General features: G+C 40.6%; 1 protein-coding gene across 2 annotated transcripts in view; it reads left to right on the forward strand.

The window, feature by feature from the left end:
• Window positions 1-23,697, forward strand: part of POLK (DNA polymerase kappa) — a 98,865-nt gene that overhangs the window by 44,466 nt on the left and 30,702 nt on the right. For both annotated transcript variants that reach the window (XM_075541179.1, XM_075541178.1), the window contains exons 4-6: window positions 10,885-11,037; window positions 13,416-13,547; window positions 17,450-17,603. In XM_075541179.1, coding sequence (XP_075397294.1) covers window positions 10,885-11,037; window positions 13,416-13,547; window positions 17,450-17,603 — 439 coding nt within the window. The remainder of the gene's footprint in view (window positions 1-10,884; window positions 11,038-13,415; window positions 13,548-17,449; window positions 17,604-23,697) is intronic.

The following is a 23,697-nucleotide window of genomic DNA, read 5'->3' on the forward strand; positions in this document are numbered from 1 at the left end:
ATTGTGTAAAGGACACACCTGTACATTCATTGCCCTCATCATTCTCAAAGCATTTTCTCTTCATATAAGCCCTTGGCATCAGCTTCTGTTTTTAGCCCTCCTTCCCTGCACCCCCTCTCCCTCATGAACCCTTGATAATTTATAAATTATTATTATTTTGTCATATGTTACACTGTCCGATGTCTCCCTTCACCCCCTTTTCTGTTGTCCATCCCCCAGGGAGGAGGTCACATGCAGATCCCTGAAATCGGCTCTCCCTTTCCCCCCACCCCCCTCTGCCCCCTTATTCTTAACCAACCCCTGCATAGCTCAGCCATGTGGAATGCTTTGTCTTCACCTGCTCTTTCCCTGGGCTTGTTTGCACCTAGCAAGAATACTGCCATCTAGTCGAAAAGTGAGGCGCTCAAGGAGATCCCTGTTTTAAGTCAGGGTGGTAAATTGGAGGAAGGTGAAAAGTTGTATTTATTAGATATTGTGTCTCACTACCTTCTCCAGAATTTTACCACCAATACTGTTGTCTGCCATTTAGCCAACTTTGTATGAGTATAAACATCATTCTTTTTCTCCTGCATGTCTTCCCTCCCTTTCTCTTGTGGGAAGAAAGAATCTAAAGGTAGTCTTTTTCCTGACAGAAAACCCATGGTGGAATTCGCAGTTTTTCATATCCAATAAAGTAGCACAGTAAGAGCAGGGAAGGACATAGGAGAAGGTTAACTTCTGCGGCATGGCAGATGGAAATCCGGTAAAGTCACACAGAAATATTGGAACTGGTCCTAAAAGCATTTTGGTGGTGACCGAGGCAGGAGGACACCTGAGTCAGTGAAACAGGGAGGTCAGTGGATCAGAGTGGAACCCAGAGAGCACCTCAGGTCTTGCTGTGAGTTGCAGCCTGAACAGAAACTCTCCTTCAGCAGAGTCTCATGGCTGCTTCTGAAAGACAAACCAAAAAAGGAGTCACAAGCCTAACCTCCAGCGGACGACCAGCTGAAAACCAAACCAAAAACCAGCCTCACTGCCATCGTGTCAGTTGTGACTCACAGTGACCCAGTGGGTTTCTGAGACGTGACTCTTTATGTGAGTAGAAAGTCTCATCTTTCTCCCACGGAGTGACTGGTCGTTTCAAACTGCTGGCCATGTAGCAGCAGCTCAGTGTGTAACCCACTATGCCACCAGCACTCTGATTGATCAGCTAGTATATCAATAATGCTGAGAAGGAGCCCCATGGGGGCAGATTCCCCAGAGGGCATGGAAGGCTGAAGTCCAGAGTGGGCTGGGGGCCAGGCAGATAGACCCTAAGAAGACTCATATAGCACTCCCCCTCTGAGGAGACCTAGAAAGATCTCTACATGGGTGGAAGTTGCTGTATTCTGGAGGTCACCCCACTTGCTTACTTTTGATAGTGTTTCCCTGTTTTTTCATTGCTTCATTCTGCAGATACCCATTTGCTTCTTTAGTAATAGATAGCATTTATTGAGCTTCCCTTGGCCAAAGCACTGTTTGTACACTCCCCCTTATTTAATAGCTTTCTTCTCTCATGAGTGTATTATAACCATCTCAGCTTTATATGGCTTCATTTTGAAACTATTTCCATTTACTATTATTTTTTCTTGCCCAATCTTTAAAATGTCTCTACTCATTTTTATGCTTTCTAAAAATTTAGAACTTTACATTTTATTCTTCATTTCTTATTTAAAGATTATTAGACTGTTTTGTCTAGTTTTATCCTTTTTAAAAACTCTGTCTCTTTTATACTTTCATTTTTAAAAGCACCTTTATTTTATCTCAATCTTCCTTTTCCTCTTTTTAATATCATTTATGATTAGTCTATTTCATGCTATGGGGGCGGGGGAAATCTACAGTACCTCATCTGAGGAACCCCTACAAGGTCATTTGTTAATAAACTAACACCTATGTTTTCCTAATTGAGAGTTATAATAGACTTGATGCACTGATCCATAAACTACAATGCATATTTCCAAAAAGGAACCAACTCCGCTGCCATCCAACTCATTAGTGACCCTACACGGGGTTTCCAAGGCTATAAATCCTTAAGGGAGTAGCCGCATTTTTCTCCTGCAGAGTGGCTTGTGGGTTTGAACCAAGAACATGTGGTTAGCAGTCCATAGCTGATACACCAGAAAACTAAACCCACTTACTCAGTATTTCAGCTTGTAACAACCCTATTAAGGGTTTCCATGGTTGTAAATCTTGCTGAGAGCAGACAGCTTCATCTCTCTGTTGCCAAGTGGTGACTGAGTGTGAACCACCAATCTTTTGGTTTGGTTAGCAGCCCAACAATTACCCAACAGCACCCACAGGGTACCAGGGCTAGTATAATAGTGGCTCCTCGATGTTAACAGGAACCTTTCAGGATGCCTGTCTTTCTATTTTTTAGTCCCTAGAACCTGGTGGTGTAGTGGCTTATGGGTTGGGCTGCTAACAGCAAGGTGAGCAGTTCGAAACCATGAGCTGCTATACAGAAGGAGGAGGCATTTTGCTCCCATAAAGAGTTATAGTTTCACAAAGGCAGGAGAAAGGACGTAGTGGAGTACACCTGGGCCCACCAAGCCCAAGGATGATAGCCCAGCTCGAAGGTCCCATCGTACAGAGAGGACCATACAGCTGGCCACACTGCGAGATGCGACATCCTGCACCAACACATGGCCCTACACGGGACAGCACCTGAGACACAGTGGGGGGTGTGCGACTAAGCTGACCCCACCACACTGAGGCAAACACTGGGGGCGTGCAATGGAGCAGCGGGGGAAGCAGAGCAAAGGGATCCCGAGGGAGTATAAAGGATGGACTTTGGGGCCAGGATGTGGCACCACACAAGTTTCATCTGGAAAACACTCCTAAAGGCCAACAAACAGACCTTGAACTACTAGCAATTTTTCTTTTAATTTTTGCTATCTTTGTGTTTTGTCTTTTTTTTTCACCTTGTAAATTTTGTATGTTAGTGGCTTTTCTGATTATCAACGTGTTGGTGTTGCTGCTGTCGAAGCCATGTTCATATGTGCCACTTAGGTACTGTCAAAGTCATCTGCATTTGTATGCACATATTACTATATCAGCAGGTCCACCTAGACAAGATAGGCTGGACAAATAACGAGAGAAGAAAATAATGGGACCAACGGTCCTGGAGGGACATGAGAGAGTGGGAGGTAGGGGAAGGGAGGAGGTGTCGTCCAACACAGGGACAAGGGAACAGCAAGTGGTTCAAAACCAGAGGAGGGAGGGGAGGGAAGGACTGGTAGGGAGTGCCAAGGGCAAGGTAACTGAGAGGAATTACTGAAACCAGAATGAAGGCTAAACATGGTAATGGGATGGGAGGAAAGTGAAAGGAAATAGAGGAAAGGAGTAGGAGGCAAAGTGCATACAGAGAAGCCTAAATACAGACATGTACATATGTAAATATATTTATGATTATGGGGGCAAAAGACCTATGTGCATATATTTATAGGTTCAGTAGTAGGGAAGCAGATGGACATTGGGCCTCCTCATGCATACTCCCCCAATACAATAGCACCTCGCCCTGCTAAACGGTCATTACATGATACCCACCTTCCCGACATGATCACTGAAGACAGACGTGTGTGTAAGCAAACGTGGTGAAGAAAGCTGATGGTGCCCTGCTATCAAAAAGATATAGCATCTGGGGTCTTAAAGGCTTGAAGGTAAACAAGCGGCCATCTAGCTCAGAAGCAACAAAGCCCACAGAGAAGAAGCACACAGCCTAAGCGAATACAAGGTGTTAAATAGGCCATGTAGCAGACACCAAGGAACAAAAACAATCGTTGTGTGATCACCTTCCTCACAAAATCACTGAAGACAAAAGTGTACATAAGCAAGTGTGGTGAAGAAGGCTGATGGTGCCCGGCTCCTGAGAGATAGAGCATCTGGGGACTTAAAGGCTTGAAAGAAAACAAGCGGCCATCTAGCCCAGAAGCAACAAAGCCCATACGGAAGCAGCACACCAACATAGGTGATTGTGAAGGGCAGAGGAGACCAGGTCTCAAACAACAAAGGCGGGGGTGGTGGTGAGAATCACATCACCATGAATGAGGGGGAGTGCGTGATGGGAACCCAATGCCCATCTGTAGACAGCTGGACATCCCTTGCAGAGGGGTAGTGGGGAGGAGATGAGTCACTCAGGATTCAGTGTAGCAACAATGAAACTCAAAACCTTCCTCTACTTCCTGAACGCTTCCTCCCCTCCCAATTATCATGATCCCAATTCTGCCTTGCGGATCTGGTTATACCAGAGGATGCACAGCGGTGCAGTAGGGATCTGGAAACACAGGGAATTTAGGAAGGACGAACCCTCAACACCCACGGTAGGAGTGGCAACACCAGGAGGCAAGGGGGTGTAGATTGGGAGAACCAATCTTGGAGATCTATGTGTAACCTCTCTGGGAGATGGGCAATGGGGAGGTGGGTGAGGGGAGATGTCGGGCAGTGTAAGATAAGGTATAATAATTATTTATAAACTATCAAGGGACCAGGGGGAAGGGGAGAGCGGGGAAGGAGGGGGAGGGGGGGAAGGGAAACCGAGCTAATTCCAGGAACCCAAGTGGAAGGTGAATTTTGAGAATGACGAGGGCAACGAATGTATAAGGGTGCTTTGCTCAATTGATGTATGTATGGATTGTGATAAGAGTTGTATGAGCCGCAATGAAAAGATTAATTAATTTTAAAAAAGAGTTATAGTTTCAGAAACCCACAGGGCAGTTCTACCCCAGCTGGTAGGGTCACTGAGTTGGAATGAACTCGATATCAGTGAGTTTACTTTGAGTTTGAAGAGCCCTAGTGAGGAACCCCTGTGGCATAGTGGGTTACACACGGGCCTGCTACCCACAGGTTGGCAGTCAAAAGCACCAGCCACTTCTCAGGAGAAAGATGAAGCTTCTGCTCCCATAAAGATATACAGTCTCAGAAACCCAAAGGAGCAGTTCTACTTTGCCCTATAGGGTTGCCATGAGTTCACATTGATGTGATGGCAGTGGGCGTGTACCAGTCAGTGTACTTCAGAAATATTACATGTTTGGTTCCAGACTACTGTAATCAATAAAGCAAACAGTGCTATAAAGTTAAGTTACAGGGACATTTCAGTTTCCCAGTACATATAAAATTTAGGTGTGCATTATACTAGAGTCTACAAAGTATGTAGTAGTGTTATGACAAAGTTTGAAATATTGTGAGAATTACCAAAATAAAAAGTGATAGGACATGAAGTGAGTCCATGCTGTTGGGAAAGTGATGCCAACAGAGTTGATTGACACGGGGTTTCCAAAGTTTCCAATATGTAAAAGACGCAGTATCTGGGCAGCACAATGAAGCGATGCGTAATAAAAGGTGTGCTTGGATTAGTGGGTGGCCTCATGAGGGCACGCGGCTGCCGCAGCTCCAGACATCACTGCCAGCACTCAAGGTAAAAAAAGAAAACCGTGCTAGCTCACACGATCCCTTTTATCAAACTAGGAAAACCTTTGACAAAGCCACCCACACCATCCTCCTCCCTGTAGCAGACTGCCTTGTATGTTTCAGAGATCTAAACTGTGGCACAGCTCCCCTCCTGAAAGAGAGGCTAGGGAACTGTGTATTGGCTTTCTGTGTCGGGCTCTATATAACAGGCAGCCTAGAAATCAGTGAACAGTTGGGAGTAGGTGTAGCTGTGTTCTGTACCCCCTTTTTTGGACCTGCATTGGTTACTTCTACTCTCTTTCATTTCTTGTCCTTCTTCATCAGTCCAGCTCATTCTCTAAAGAGTGAAAAATTCTTTAAAGCTAATAGTCTTCACCTTCTGGTCGTTGGCATATGCACAGTATTGACGTTTCCTACAAAGAATAAACTCTAGCGTAAGTTGTCCGTTTTGATTTGTATAGACTAACATTTCTAAATTTTAACATTATAAAAGCAATTCTGCAGAGGGAATAGTTGCACTTACACTTCAGCACTTCCCAATGGAAGAGTACAGTTCAGCATAAACATCAAATGCCAAACAAGCACTTTTGTTTTACATTTCCTTTGCTGCTATTTTAAGACATTAATATTATGAGTCAGAAAGGAGTTATTAAAAAAATTAATAAATAAATAAAAAAAGAAAGGAGTTATTATTTATTTTACTTAAACTGAAGCTTTTGGCTAAAATAAGTTCTTGAATTTATAAATCAATAGAACCATCTAATAAAGGTAGCTAGATGTTTTAAAATCAGGAAAGGTAGCTGGGTGTTTTAAAATGCATCAGTGGTATACTGTTTCACCATACTTACTCAATCTGATGAGCATATAATTCCAGAAGCTAGACTGTATGAAGAAGAATCTGGCATCAAGATGGGAGGAAGGCTTATTAACAGCCTTCTATGTGCAGGTGACACAACCTTGTTTGTTGAAAATGAAGACTTGAAGCATTTGCTGATGAAGATCAAAGACTGCAGCCTTCAAGAATGGATTACAACTCAGTGTAAAGAAAATCCAATCTGTAGTATTAATTAGCGTTCTGTGTTACTTCTCCATTGCATCAAGTGAATCTGTTACACATGACCTCTTTAAAGTGTTGAAAACCAGGGAGATTACTTTGAGGACTGAGATACTCCTGGGATTGTCAGCCACTTCATATACATGTGAAAAGTTGTATAGTGAATAAGGGAAACCAAAGAAAAATTGATGCATTTGAATTAAGACGCTGGAAGAGTATTGAAGGTGCCAAGGACTACCAAAAGAACAAACAAAGCTGTCTTGGAAGAAGCACAGCGACAATACTTGTTACAGGCAAGCATGGAGAGACTTTGTCTCACATATTTGGACATGTTCTCAGGAGAAAGCCGTCCCTGGAGAAAGGACATTATGCTTGGTACAGTAGAGGGCCAGCAGAAAAGAGGAAGGCTGTCAACAAGATGGATGGAAAGTGGCTACAACAGGGGGCTCAAACATAAGAACAGCTGTGAGGATGGCACAGGACTGGGCAGTGTTTTGTTCTGTGGTCCACAGGGCCCCTCTGGGTCAGAGCCCACTCCATGGCACCTAACAACACCGAATATTACTTCTCTGGGTCCCGATACCCATTGTAATGGCTATACAGAACTCACAGACAAAATTCATGATGAAAGGGCTTATGAAGGAAGCCAGTGAGCTCTGATGCCAGGGAGAAATGCTCAGGCTTGAGTTGTTTATCAGGACAGATTGCAAGGCTCTTTCAGGTCTGTCTGTAAATGCCCCTCAAATTTACTCTTCCCCTGTAAGCCTGGCCTGAAGGCATTCAGCTCAAGCTCCCTGGATCAGTAAACCCAGCTCATTAATTGAGTACCCAGAGCCACCCCACTCCAGTAAGCCTCAGCCTGAAGGCACTCCGCTCCCTATCCATAAGTTAGCAAGTCCAGCTTCCCCAGTTAAGTGGTCAAAGGCACCCTGCTCCACAAGCTGACCTTCTGCACAAAAGCACTCAGCTTTATTTGCTCCGTAGTTTGGGAAGTTCACCATTCTGTTCCATGCTCTCGCTCCTGGTTCTGCTGCTGCTCCTCTGTCTTCTGGACCCAGGAGGCTCAATGCAGAGGATGCACTCCACTCCTGGCTGTTTCTAGTAATGAGACCCTTCCCCATGCTCGTGAGAGGGCTCATTTTACATGAAGCAGGATGGCATTGCAAGGAAGCCAAGTCACAATGACTCACAGGTGAATCCTATCAGTAACTTCCTCCACCTTCTTACCAGTCCTATGCAGGAAAAGATCATTTGATGGGAGTTAGAGACTTTGGGGAGAAGAGACACATTAAATAATCTACTGCCTCTGCCCCCAAATCCTCACAACTGGACCAAAAGGCTACATTATGATAAAAAGCTAAAAGGTTGAAATGTCAAGAATTTCATTTTGTTTGGTCAGCATTCAATGCCGGCACCATCATTCAAATGCATCGATTCTTTTGTCTTTCTTATCCGTGTCCAGTCACTGTCAGCCAATGAGGTGATTGAAAATACCATGGCATGAGTCAGAGTAACATCCTTGCTTTTCAACACTTTAAAGAGATCTTGTGCAGCAGATTTTCCAATGCAGTACTTAAAGTACCATGTATTGCCAAAAGATCAAACAAATCTGTCTTAGAAGACGTATGGTTAGAATGCTCCTTAGAGACAAGTATGGGGAGACTGATTTCACGTACTTCAGACATGTTGTTAGGAGAGACCAGTCCCTGGAGAAGGACATGCTTGGTGCAGTAAAGTGGCAGTGAGAAAGAGGAAAGGTAAATTGACTCAGTAGGCGCAACAATAGACTCAAACATGAGAACAGTTGTGAAGATGGCTCAGAAACAGGCAGTGTTTCATTCTTTGGTGCATAGGGTCACTGTGAGTTGGAGCACACACAATGGCACCTAGCAACAACAACAGACAATTGACACATTGCTTAGGGCAAATCTGCTGCACAATACTCCATTAAAGTATTGAAGAGCAAGGATGTTACTTTGAGGACCAAGGTGCACCTGTCCCAACACATGGCATTTTCAGTCATCTTTCTTTGTGCATGTGAAAGCTAGACATAGAAAAGGAAGACCAGGGAAGAATGGACGCCTTTGAGTTGTGCAGGTGAAGAATACTGAAAGCGTGGTAGACGGCCAAATGAGCGCACACGGCTGTCTTGGAAGAGTGACAGGATGCTTTTAGCAGTGTGCATGGTGAGACTTGGTCTCGTGTACTTAGGAGACTTTGGCAAAGTAGAAGATCAGTTGAGAAGGCCGTGGATTGACACAGTGCTCGCAACAACGGGTGTAAGCATGACAGCTGTGAGGATGGCCCAGCCTGTCTTGTTCTGTTGAACGTAGGGGATCTCTGACTGAGAACCGACTTAACAGCCCCTTACAACAACAATTGAAATCGTCAACAAATATGTATTAAGCATCTATTATGTACCTGGGTGTATTGAGAGATAAAACACTTGGTAGAGAATGATGTTTGAGAACTGTTTGTGAAAATGAAAACAATGATCAACCTAAGTAAACAATAGAAAAATATACTTACACAGATTGAGTAGATAGACAGAGATGACTTCTTTTGTTCTTAACTATGGCAAATTTTGTTTTATATATCAAAGAATATATGTTTTCACCAGAAAGTAATTCAAACTGACATAGAAATTTAAACAATAAGAAACATTTGAAGGGAAACATAATGAAAATCACCACAAAATTTTTTTAACATTCCATTGAGCATCTGTACAGATATCTTGTTAAACGTCTAAGCATATACAAAGATATTTGTATAGGATTCTAAATAAACTAGAATCCTATATGCTTTTATAAACAAGTTAGGGCATATTGTGACTCTGCTTATTTGTCATATAGATGTACATGAATTTATTTAACTTCTTTACTAATAGAGATTTGAATTGCATTTTATTTTACCTCTTGTAAAGAATGTCCCCTTAAAGAATTATTTTCATGTATGTGTGATTCTTTTTCATATTTGGGAAGTTGATCTCTCTGGAATAACTACCTTGATATAGAATTGTTTCTTCCATATTTCTTGGCACTGTTTCAAACTCACAGGGGAAGTTCTACCCTGTCCTATAGTGTCGCTGTGAGTTGGCAGCGACTGGATAGCATAAGTACACTAATTAGGAGCCCCGGTGGTGTCGTGGGTTACACGCTGGGCTGCTTACATGGTCAGTAGTTCAAACCACCAGCTACAAGAGAAAGATGACACTTTCTACTATGTCCTGTAAGGTCCCTATGAGTCGGAATTGACTCGATGACAGAGTGAATTTGAGAAATCACCATCTATTTCCTCTCTTTTTAATTTAGTTCTTGTTCCATCAACCATAGGTAATGCCTTTGGGTTACTGACTTTGAAAAACCCTTCTCTCTCTCTCTCTCTCTCTCTTTCTCTCTCTCTCTCTTCACTTTTCTTTTCACTTGTCAGCACTGTCACCTTTACATTTTAATTGAGTTAAACTGACTAGTATTCTCTTTGGGGAAGTGGGATGTGGGGGATACTTTACTTAGAATCTTGTCTTCTCAGGGAAATCTTAATCTAAAGTCACAGCACCCCTCCCCCCTGCCACACACACATACTTGCACACATGCTTACCGGCTCCTCCTTCCCTGTTACGTTTTTCTTACCACTTTCTAGCATCCTGTATTTCCTTAATTATTGTGCTTACTGTCTGCCTCACTGAAGATGAGGCCAAGAATTAGTTATGTTTTCTTCACTGCTGTATTATTCCAGTGTTCAGAACAGCACATGACAATAGCAGACTTGCAGTAATTTCTTGTTGAATCATTCAGTCATGTGATATAACCACTACGTACTTTCAAGTATATTATGATATCATTTAAGTTAAGGTCTCTGACTCAACAAAACTCACTGCCATCAAGTTGATGCCGACCCTTAGTGACCCTATAAGATAGGATAGAACTGCTTCTGTGAGTTTCTGAGGCTAATTCTTTACAAGAGCAGAAAGCCCCGCTTTTTTCTCTTGAGGACTATTTGGTGGTTTTGATCTGCTGACCTTGCAGTTAGCAGCCCAACTCGTAACCACTGCACCACCAGGGATCCATAATATGTACATATTTTTTCAAATACTGTTGGTACTTGCTAAAAATAAGATTAATATTATAATATGAAAACAGTGCCATAGAGGGGATTCTGAGTCGTCGTGACTGTATAGAACAGAGTACAGCTGCTCCCTAAGATTTCCAAGGTGGTAAATTGTTAAGGGAGCAGATAGACTGTTTCGTCTTTCTCCCAATAAGTGGCTGGTGGGCTTGAACTGTTGGTCCTGTAGTTAGCAGCCCAGGTTGTAATCCTCCATGCTAGCAGGGCTTGTAATTTTATAAGTAATAATGTTTAAGTAGTATGTTATCTAAAATATATTGATAATGTGAAAAATGTTTTAGGTTGACAGATTTGTGATGGAGTTAGAACAGAGCCGGGATCTGAACAATACCATAGTGCATATTGACATGGATGCTTTCTATGCTGCTGTAGAAATGAGGGACGATCCAGAACTGAAAAGCAAACCCATTGCTGTAGGATCCATGAGTATGCTGGTAAGTGGGTAAAGATCAGATGCAAAAGGAAAATGTGTAACATACTCAACGAAGTCATTTCTAGTTGAACCACTTTATGGTGTTATTTTTCCAAGTGCTTTATGCACCACTCATTTGCTTTGTGTGTGCTCAATACTGAATCTTTTCTAAACCCCATGAGGTACAAATGCTTATTTTCACTAACAGAAGAAAACAAACTCAAGCATTAATAACTTGCCTAAAGTTACAAGTCATGGTAAAGTGGCATTATAAATTACAAACGGAATTTTCTTTAAGTATTCTAGTTGAATTGAGTTAAAGAAGAAAGAAAAAGAAATGTTATTCTAATCCAAATTAGTAAACTAATCTGTAGACCAAACCCTGCTTTTTAGGGGGGTTAGCAATGGGGGGCTAATAAAATTTTATTGTCACACAGCTCTGCCCCTTCATATATTATTATAGTCGTGCTAAAAAGAACAGAACTGGAACAGACATCATATGATCTGCAAAGCCTGAAGTATTTTTATCTGTTCCTTACAGGAAGCAAAAGTATGCCAACCCTGTTCGAGCATAATGTGTTTTTAAAATATAGTACATTTTACTCTCCTCTAGTTCTTTAATGCTTCCCCCATCCCACTATCATGGTCCCAATGCTACCTTACAAATCCAGCTAGACCAGAGGCTATACACTGGTACAGATCGGAACTGGAAAAACAGGGAATGGAGGACAAATAAACCCCTCAGGGCCAATAATGAGAGTAGTGATACCAGGAGGGGAAGGGAAAGGTGGGGCAGAAAGGGGGACCTGATTACAATGATCTACATATAACACCCTCTTTGGGGGACGGACAACAGAAAAGTAGGTGAAGAGATATGTCAGACAATGTAAGACATGACAAAATAGTAATAATTTATAAATTATCAAAAGTTTCTGAGGGAGGGGAAAAATGAGCTGATACCAAGGGCTCAAGTAGAAAGAAAATATTTTGAGAATGATGATGGCAAGAAATGTACAAATGTGCTTGACACAATGGATGGATGTACGGATTGTGTGATAAGAGTTGTATGAGCCCCCAGTAAAATGATTTTTAAAAGGGAAAATATATATATAGTACATTTTTATTGCAAATAGGTTCTTTTCCCATGGCTTAGATATGTTGCTTTTCTGTATTTTCTGTTCTAGAACACACATCAAAGATTAGCATAGTTTTAAATACTGTGAATGGTTTAAAACATTTCACAAACATAAATAGTAGATTGATATTATTATTCTGAAATAACATTCATTGGATAGATTTACTTTTGTGTTTTTCTTTATTTTAACTTGCGATTTCAAATAAGGATTGCATTTGTGACTGACTGTTGTCATGTACCATCATCAGCAGGATAGAATGAGTAATACTCTGTTTTTCTACTCTTAGCATTTTTCACTTCCATCCTTCAGTCAGTGTTTTCACCAAGAAAGTTGCAGGGGTCCTCAAACTACGGCCCGCGGGCCACATACAGCCCACCAAGGACATTTATCTGGCCCGCCAGGTGTTTTTGCCCCATTTGGTTTTTTTCCTTCAAAATAAGATATGTGCAGTATTCATAGGAATTTGTTCATAGTTTTTTTAAAAAAAACTATAGTTCGGCCAGTGAGCTGGCCCCCTGTTTAAAAAGTTTGAGTACCCCTGTACTAATGCCTTAAGAAATAAAACTTGAATTTTAAAGTTATTTTAAGCTATAATATCTTAGTATTGGAGACCTAGTTTAAAAAACAAGATAAGAGATCACTGCTCTCGAGTCAATTCTGAGTCATAGCAATCCCACAGGGCAGAGTAGAACTGCCCCTTTGAACCTGAGCTCTAGACCTCCATGGAAGCAGAAAGCCTTGTCTTTCTTCCTCAGTGGTAGGTGTGAGCTGCTGAGTTTGTGATTAGAGGCAAACACGTAACCCAATAGGACATCAGGGCTCATATCCGACTTCTGATTTTTTTTCCCCTAGATGAAAAATCTAGTAAAATCCCTAAATAGACTAAATCCCCAAATTATATACATTTTTACTTCTGTGTTAAATCAATGTCATTTAAACTTTTGATATCTATTATATTGCAGGTATGCCTTAAAATAAATGAAATTCAGTTACTAGAGATGTAAGAGAATTTTTTTACTCGTACATTATTGATGAACACATTGCTTATGGCTTGGTGTCACATCATAAATACGGGGGTGGGCAAAAGGGTAGTGTTAATGATACTGTGGTAGGAGAAAGTCAGTGCTGAGTTTGAAACAGTGACAATAGCAGAAATGCCCTTGAATAGAAAATGTACATCAATAATGTGTTTCTTATGAATGCATCGATCAATATGTCCATTTGGGTTTATGTATTCTTTCCCATGTGGTCAATTGTCTTTCAGTCTACTTCAAATTACCATGCAAGGAGGTTTGGTGTTCGTGCAGCCATGCCAGGGTTTATTGCTAAGAGGCTCTGCCCACAACTTATTATAGTGCCCCCAAACTTTGACAAATACCGAGCTGTAAGTAAAGAGGTAAGTCTGAGGTCACGCTCCTACTTCACTGGTTTTCCTTTCACCCATAGAGGCAAATCCAAATGCCTTAACACATCAGTATTTGGTCTGAGCTTGCCCTTTACACTTGCTTCATACCACTCTTTTCAGCTTATATATAGAATATTGAAATACATATAGTATCTAAAATTCTCTTTCCCAGGCCTTTGCCTCTTCATACTTTTTCCATCTGCTTGTCACTCCCCAAAAAACTCCCTATTATATTGAGTCTTATAAATTGACTTTTATTATTTTTTTAATATGTAAGATGAAGTTTCTTTTAGTTTCCAATACCTAGTTCAGTTACTCAAAGATTTCTGGTGGTGCACTGGGTTAAGCATCGGCTTGCTAGACTAGAGGTCAGCACCTATTAACTATTAACTTCATTTTCCCTCTTTTCTAGCTTGATTTTTCTAATCAAGATTTTAAAACAATAACAAAACTCATGTATTTCTTTGCTTTTTTTCCCCTCTCACAGTCTGGTGAAACATTTAATGTTTAAGAAACAGATAAAGGAAAAGAGAAATTATCCATAACTCTGAAAATAATCTCTGAAGTAGAAAGGTTTCATTAGTCATTAAAATTGCTCCAACTGTCATCCATGAAATTGAGCCCTGGCAGTGTAGTGGGTTATACATGGACTGCAGTTTGAGCTTGCCAGCTACTCCACGGGAGAGAAAAGAGCTTAGACTAGTGTCGAGCGAGACTAGACATCGTGAGAAGATGTATAGCGCTGACAGCCCTAGAAGAGCAATTCCTCCCGGTCTGTTGGGTCACAGTGAGTTCAAAGCAACTTGATGGCAGTGGCTTTGGTTTGTTTGGGTCACCTAGGACAACTGCCTTCTTTTTCTTTTTTGTTGGCAGACATAAATGTCGGCCAGTCTTATAGAACTGAAGTATTAAAATAGTGCTATATCAAATATTTTTACATTGTTCTAGTGAAATATAGTGTGTATTAGCTATTGCTTGAATTAAAATACTTGAAACCAATAGTCTAGGCCTCCTCTTATTTGTGTTTCACCCAGTTTCCCCTAACAATGGCACCCCTAAACTCTCAAACCAGACCCAGGGCCATCAAATCAATTCTGGGTCATAGTGACCCTGTAGGATGGAGTCGAATCTGCTCCTATGGATTTCTAAGATTGTAACTCTACAAGAGTAGAAAGCCTCATCCTCCTCCTGACCTTGCATTAGCAGCTCAGCACATAGACGGCCCACTGCATCACCAGAGTTCCAGTATTTGGGAATAGGTGATTTTCACCTACTTCTGACAAGATGATGGGTAGCCGAGCAAGAAGCACACCCACACTTGGTTACTGCTTGCTTTTTTTTTTTAACTGTATCCTCATTGGGAAGAGATAAAATAATAACCACAAGCATTATAAGCTTTTGATGAGTTTGGAAATCTTTCAGACATTTTAAAAATCCCACTTTAACTCAGTAAAACTAGCAAGCAGTATGGCAAGGAGAATGAATTTTATTTTAGTCGTCTTTCTTCTGGTTGGAGAGATCTGTCCATACATGTGAACAGGATCTAGCTATTTATGGATCGCGAATGGGTTCTTATGTGTCAATGAGCTTTGGCATAAATTTATGACTTGCTATAAATGCAGCCAACGCTATGGTATGGTTAAAAAAGCCTAAGGAAAAGCCACTTTTGTGTCATCAAAAACCTGTGCAGTCACTTTAACTATTCTTGAAGCTGTAAGTGCTTGATTTTTACCGGCACGTATCTATTTTCCTTCTTACGGCAGTCTCCTGCGTAAAGGAAGCTAGTGAGGGCGCAGCAATGTCTCTAGACTAGAGTCTTCTCATTCAGAATAATCTTCGACGGCTGCCAACTGCAGACTTTCATTTTCACTAGAAAGATTCTACTTGAGCACATTACAAAAATGGTTTCTTCTTCAAGAACAGAACTAATTAAGGTACCTTCCAAGTAAAGCTTAGCCAAGTTTATGTCATCATGTTCTAAATTTCCTCTTGACTCAGCTGTTCATAATTATATTAAACTAAAAAGCTGTCTTTTTGTTTATTTTTTTTCTGGATACAACAGACAACTTTTAAATGTTTTAACCTAATCCATCATTTGTCTTTTATGATACACATATCATTTTGGTAACCATGCCCTCTAATTGTATCTAATACTTCAGTGACCAAAATAACACAAAATGAAACCCAGCTTCTGAGTTTCACGTAACAAAAGTGTCTTATATAAAAGGTGTTTATGGGTGTAGCAACTATAGTCCTGAATAAATCCTTTTATCCCAACATGCAACTCCAGAAACAACCCCCCCTCCCCCGCCCCGGTCTAATGTGGCATGGAACTACACTACAGATGTTGTCAATTTTCCATTCCAAATCCCAGTAGGTAATTAAGCTTTGTGTTCACTTATGAATAAATTCATTAATTTGGCCACTGAATGAAGCTTTATATGTATGTTATTATTACACAAGACATAAGTACTTGCTAAAGTAATCAAGTATCTACTTAAAAAATTTTTATAGCCATGGCTTTTGATGAAACCTACACGATTCAAATAAACCATTTTTATAATGGTTGTTAAAAATTATTTTTTAAAACCAACAGTTAAAATTGAGGGGAGTATAGGATCCTTCCTACCATACCTACTGCTACTTTTGACTGGTTACCTAAAATTACATTGTTTTAACCACCTTTACATGCTGACCAGAATGGTGTTGTTTCTCAGTCTTTTGTATCTTGTGCTGTAGCTAAATCTCCTGCCACTCCCTCCAAAGCATAGCAGCCCGATAGGGCAGAGTAGTAATGCCTCATAGGATTTCCAAGGGGATGAATCTTTCTGGAAACAGACTGACATATCTTTCCCCTGCAACTATACCTCTATGGGGCTGGCTAAATGGGAATCATGCCAATGATAAAAGTCATTTCATGGTCCTTTGTCTCCATGTTCCATATTGATACAAAAGAGAATTTGAACAAATACTGTCCTGGCGATGAATTATTTCCTAAATTCTTGAATTACTGATTTTATAATCCTTGCTCTAGTGGCTAAGTAAGAATGTTAATGGCATCAGGTCCTCTTTTTTCCCCCTCCCTCCCCATTCCCCCCTCCCTCATATGCCCTTGGTAATTTATACATCGTCATTTTGTCATATCTTGCCCTATCCGGAGTCTCCGTTCCCCCCTTCTCTGCTGTCCCTCTCCCAGGGAAGAGGTCACATGTGGATCCTTGTAATCAGTTCCCCCTTTCCAACCCACTCACCCTCCACTCTCCCAGCATCGTCCCTCACACCCTTGGTCCTGAAGGTATCATCCACCCTGGATTCCCTGTACCTCCAACCCTCATATGCACCAGTGTACAGCCTCTGTCCTATCCAGCCCTGCAAGGTAGAATTCGGATCATGGTAGTTGGGGGGAGGAAGCATCCAGGATCTGGGGGAAAGCTGTGTTCTTCATCGATACTACCTCACACCCTAATTAACCCATCTCCTCTCCTAAACCCCTCTATGAGGGGATCTCCATTGGTCGACACTTGGGCCTTGGGCTTAAGTGGAGAGCAAATGCCTTGAGAATGATTGGGGCAGGGAATGTATGGATGTGCTTTATACAATTGATGTATGTATATGTATGGATTGTGGTAAGAGTTATATGAGTCCCTAATAAAATGTAAAAGAAGAAAAGAGAAAAAAATGATTAGGGCAAAGACTGTACAGATGTGCTTTATACAATTGATGTATGTATATGTATGAACTGTGAAAAGAATTGTATGAGCCCCAATAAATTGTTTTAAAAAATAATAAATAAATAAAAAAGAATGTTAATGGCATCCTGTCACATATATATCACAAGATTTTGCTATAGCGGCAAATATTAAACCTTTTTTTTTTTTTGGTCCCTGTTGAAGGTTAAGGAAATACTTGCTGAGTATGATCCCAATTTTATGGCCATGAGTCTTGATGAGGCCTACTTGAATATAACAAAACACCTACAGGAAAGACAGAATTGGCCTGAGGACAAAAGAAGGTATTTCATCAAAACAGGAAATTCTGCAGAAAATGGTAAGCAACTTACTAGAATTATCAAGTTAAAGGCAGACCAATATTGGAAATTCCAATTAACTCATTAATATGCGTAACTAGTAAGACTGCATATTCTGAGCCTGTTGCCATCCAGTTGATTATTTTCCTAAGGTCTGACTTGGAAAGGGCTGGACTGCATTGAAGCAGGGGTGGTTTTCCATGTGTTAGCTACTGTTTTATTAATGGAAATAAAGTTTTTAAATGAAAAAGAAGAAAGATTAGCTTCAGCAAATCAAAACATTGGGTGCTTTAATTTTCTTCTTCATTTCCCAAATGTTTTCTTAACTGTGGTAAGTAAAATGTACATAACCTAAGACTTGCCATTTCAAAATCTTATATTATTCAGTGACATTAACTACACTTGCATCTGGTACATCCATCATCACTATCCATTTCCAGATTATTTCATAACTATTAACAGAAATTTAAGCAATAATTTCACTAATCACTTCCCACTTGCCCCTGGTAGCCACTGGTAATTTTGTTCTCTGTGTATATGCCTGTTCTAAATAGCCCACATAAGTGGGATCATGCAATATTTGTCTCTGTTTGTCTTATTTATTTCACTTAGCATATTGTTTTCCCAGTTTCATTCATATCACAGAATGTCTCAGAACTCATTTCTCCTAAAGCCGAATATTTCATGGTATAGTATTTTGTTTATCATATACCTGTTCATAGATATTTGATTTGTTTGTACCTTTTGGCTCTTGTAAAGAGGGCTTAAATGAGCATTGGCATACACATATATACTTGAATCACAACATTCAACTCTCTTGAGTATATATGTTTAGTGGGTCATATGGTAATTCCATGTCTAACTTTTGGAAGAACTGTCAAATTATTTTCCACAGCAGAGTCTCGCCCGCAATGCACAAGGGTTCCAATTTCTGTACATCCCCGCCAATACTTGTTATTGTTGTTTTTCTAATAAAAACTGCCCTTTGTGTGAAGCGGTATCTCGTTGCACTTTTGATTTGTGTTTCCCTGATAACTTAGGACATTGAACATTTTTCATGTGCTTGTGGGTAAGATGCATATCCAAGACCTGTGCCCAATTTTTAATTGGCTGGCTTGCCTTTTTATTGTTGAGTTTTCTGAGTATGTTATATGTGCAGGATAGTGACCTTTTATCAGATATATGTTTCCCACATACTTTCTCTCCTTTTGGACACTGTGTCTTCACTTCGTTGAAAATATCTTTTGATCTATGGAAGTTTTTCATTTTAATGTCATCCAATTTATTTTGTATTTTGTTCCATGTGCTTTTGTGTCAAGTCTAAGAATTCATTGTTGAACAACCACCTCTAAAGAATTACCCTTAAGTATTATTCTAAGAATTTTATAGTTTAACTTATATTTAAGTCATTGGTGCATTTTGAGTTAATTTTCACATATGATATGAGGAATTGGTTCAGTTTCATTTGTTTACATGTGGAAATCCAGTTGTCTGCAGAGATTTTGTAATGATTACAGTTACGTGATCATGTTTACAACCCTGTAAAATGAATAACTCCCCAGGTTCCTTCTGTAGCTTGCACCCTGTTTTGGTTGTTGACATACAGTGAATCACAAGTTCTGTGACCCCAAGGTCTTGTTCAGACGACCCTTTATTACACATCCTATGCGATGCCAACAAGGATGCAGGTATTACATATACCATATTCAACCTCTGTCAAAGGTATCATTCCTTCAAATGTCTGGGCTGTGGTACACCCCTGAGAAAAGTTCACTTGGATCAAAAGTTGGACACAACCCAAGCCAGAATTCTGTAGGTATAACTCAGTGACTGTTTTAGAGGAGACAACCTATTTGTAACTCCCTGATGGAAAACTAGTGGATCCACCATGGTTTATACAGTAATTAATTCTAACTGTCAAATTGTTGGTGGCTCACATCATTTGGAACAAGTTTGATGTGGACTTCTAATCCTAACTTAGTTTTCTCCCTTAAAGCTCTGTGGGGTAGGTTTCTCTTTGTTCCCTAATGGAAACATTGAACAGCGTAGTTTCTGGACATGTAGCCTTGGAACAACAGGTTTTTCCATTTTGGGTCTAACCTTATTTTCTGGGAAAGGAACGCACACAATCTGATACCACGTGGCTTAACATTTCACTTTGTTAGGTCCTTTCATTGCCCAAGAGCAGGAAAATCATTACAGGCATTTGCTAAATCATTGCCTGAGATTTTGCTTTAGTAATTACTTTGGAATATGTCTATATATTACACAAACACATCCCATATTTGTCAATGTATTGTACTGTGGAGGTTTGCATGTTGCTGTGATGGTGTAAGCTGTGCCATTAGGATTTCAAATAGCAGTAAGGGTCATCCATGGTTAGCATATTTCAGTGCAACAACTAGATATGAACAGACAAGGAAGAAGGAATTGGGTGTCCACTTCTTCAGGATTAGCCACCAAAAACTTTGAAATAACTGTGGAATACTTTCGATATATTGCCAGAAGATAAGCCCTTCATGTTAATAGGCATTCAAAATAGAACTGGGGATGTGCTGCCTACATATCCATAGAGCACAGCTTTCAGGACCTTCATTTGCTGATGGGGTGTAACTCGAAAAGAACCAGCTACAAATGTCCACTAATAACTGGAATATCGAAAATAAATAAATAAAAATAATAATCGGACTACAAAATGTTTGAAGTATGAATCTAGGAAAATTGGAAGTCACCAAAAAAGAAATACAACTCAAAAAGACCGACATTTTAGGCATTGGTGAATTGAAATGGACAGGTATTGACCATTTTGAGTCAGTCATGGTTTACTAAACTAGAACTGACAAATTTCAAGAGAAACAACATCGCATCCATTATCAAAAAGAGCATTTCAAGGCCTATCTCGAAGTAGAGTGCTGTAATACAACTATTCAGGTTTCTGTACCAACCACTAAAGCTAGTGATGGAGACTCTTACCAACTTCTGCAATCTGAAATTAAACAAGCATGCAGTCAGGATGCATTGTTAATTGCTGGTGATTGAAATTCTATAGTCGGGGGGGAAAAAGAAAGATCAGTAGTTGGTTATAGAAATGAAGTTGGAGATCACATGATTGAATTTTTCAAGACCAATGACTTCACTGCAAATACCTTTTCTTGGACAATGTAACGACTATACTCACAGACCTTGCCAGATGGATACAAAGGAATCAGTTTAACGACATTTGTCATCAGAGAAGATGGAGAAGTTCAGGATCACCAGCTAATAACAAAGCCAGGGTCTAAGTGGGGAACAGGTCATCAATTGTTAATATGTAAGTTCATCTTAAAGCTGAAGAAAATTAAAACAACCCAGGAGTGCTGGTATCCAGCCATACATACATCCCACCTGAAGTTAGAGTGTATCTCAAGAATAGATTTTACTCATTGAACATTACGTCTGAAGACCTAAAGAGCTGTGAGAGGACATCAAGGACACTGTACAATAAGAAAGGACAAGGACGGAGCTACACTGATTCAGTCCGAGCCCTGGAGCTGAAGAAGCCATGTGGAGACCCCAGCCAGTGCTGAGATGCTTCTACCATCACTGGATTCACAAGGCTTTCTACCCACTGGCCTGTGATCTTCCTGCAGTCAGTGTCATTTCATGTGTTTCGTGAGTCTGAAGAGGAATATATAGTTTGGTATCAGGCATATAGGCTAATATCAGACTTATGGACTTGATTTGGACTGGGTTGAGATGTTTTCTCAATATCCAATTGCTCTTGTATATAAAGCTCTCTCTTAATACACACAAACAAAGGAAAAGATCGGTCAAAAGACAAGAACAAAAAAATTAAAGTGGATGTCAGAAGAGACTTTGAAATTTACTCTTGAGCACAGAGTAGCTAAAGTGAATGGAAGAAATGTTGAAATAAACAGCTGAACCTAAAATTTCAAAGGGCAGCTCAAGAAGACAAAGTAAAGCAGTATGATAAAATGTGCAAAGAGTAAGAGTAAGAAAACCAAAAAGGAAGAACATGCGCAGTGTATATCAAGCTAAAAGAACTGAAGTAGAAATTTAAGCCTCAAGTTGTAGTCTTCAAGGATTCTATGGGCAAGTATTTGATGGTGCAAGCAGCATCAAACAAAGGTGGAAGGAGTGCACTGAGTCATGGTATGACAAGGAATTGATCAGTGCTCAACCATTTTAAGAGGTAGCTGTGTTGATCTGGGTAGGCTGGAGAAACAAATTCATAAACACGCATATGTATATAAGGGAGAAGTTTATATACAAGAGGAATTGAACATTGAGAAAACATTCCAAACCAGTCCAATCCCAGGCCATAACTCTGATATTAGCCCAAATGTCCAATACCAATCTATAAAATCCTCTTCAGACTCACAAAACACATGCAAAGAAGCCAAATGCAGGATGATCACAAGCCAGTGGGTAGAAAGTCTTTGGGTCCAGTGGCGTTGTAAGCATCTCAGTGCTGGCAGGGGTCTCTCTGTGGCTTCTCCGGCTTCCAAGGTCTGGTTGTGTCCATGAGTCACAGAAGTCTTTCTTTTAAATCATTTTATTAGGGGCTCATACAACCCTAATCACAATCCATACATACATCAATTATGTTAAGCACATTTGTACATTCATTGCCCTCATCATTCTCAAAACATTTGCTCTCCACTTAATCCCCTGGCATCAGCTACTCATTTTTCCCCTCCCTCTCTGCTCCTGCCTCCCTCATGAACCCTTGATAATTTATAAATTATTATTTTGTCCTGTATTGCACTGTTCGATGTCTCCCTTTACCCATTTTTCTCTTGTCCATCCCCCAGGGAGGAGGTTATATATAGATCCTTGTAATCGTTTCCCCCTTTTCAACCCACCCTCACTCCACCCTCCCGGCATCGCCACTCTCACCACTGTCCCTGAAGGAATCATCCGTCCTAGATTCCCTGTGTTTCCAGTTCCTATCTGTACCAGTGTACATCCCCTGGTCTAGCCAGATTTTTAAGGTAGAATTGGGATCATGATAGTTGTGGGAAGGGGGCGGAGTATTTAGGGACTAGAGGAAAGTTGTATACTTCATCATTGCTACGTCTCCTCCCTGTAAGGGGATATCCAATTGCCTATAGATGGGCTTTGGATCTCCACTCCATACTCCCTTATTCACAATGATATGATTTTTTTTTTGTTCTGATGATGCCTGATACCTGATCCCTTCGACACCTCATGATCACACAGGCTGGTGTGCTTCTTCCATGTGGGCTTTGTTGCTTCTGAGCTAGGTAGCCACTTGTTTACCTTCAAGCCTTTAAGACCCCAGGTGCTATATCTTTTAATAGATGGTCACCATCAGCTTTCTTCACCATGTTTGCTTATGCACCCATTTGTCTTTAGCGATTGTATCAGAGAGGTGAGCACACAATGATATGATTTTTTCTTCTTTGATGCCTGATAACTGATCTCTTCGGCACCTCGTGATTATGCAGGTTGGGCCCACACAGAAGTCTTATTGGCTATCTCCGATTGACAGCCTATACTCCACCCCTACACTCTTAATCCTTACATTGACACCAGATTAGGAGAGAACCACAGTAGCATATAATTTTCAAAAATGATGGCATGCAGGACAGCATCCAAGCTACACTCAACGTATTACAAAACACAAGTTTACAGAATACTAACTAAAATGTTCCAACAACATTTGGAAGTACTCAACTTTCTAAGAAGTTGGGAAGACACCTAGATGGCCACCTGACTGTGCCAGTTGTGCCAACTGTTAAGAAATGTGAAGATCATTTTAAAATGGTTGCAGTAGTACACAGCCCTCGAGCTGCTCTACAGATAAGCAGGATTCAGAAGAAGACATGGAGCAGGGATATCATTGCTGACATCAGATGGATCTTGGCGGAAACAGAGACTACCAGGAAGATGGTTGTGTTGTGAAAGGTTTCTGCAAGGACATTAGAGTTCGTGGGTCATAAGAGCTATGGGTAACATTAAGAATGCAGATTCCAGCAGAGTTTATTGAGCTCATGGGGAGTCTATGCATACACCAAGAGGCCGTTGTCTGAACATCAGTTGTACAGAGCAAGGGCTTACAATCAGGGAAGCTGTGCATCAGGTTTGTAT

Source organism: Tenrec ecaudatus, chromosome 2, assembly GCF_050624435.1.
Source record: "Tenrec ecaudatus isolate mTenEca1 chromosome 2, mTenEca1.hap1, whole genome shotgun sequence".
In the NCBI taxonomy this organism is placed as follows: domain Eukaryota; kingdom Metazoa; phylum Chordata; class Mammalia; order Afrosoricida; family Tenrecidae; genus Tenrec; species Tenrec ecaudatus.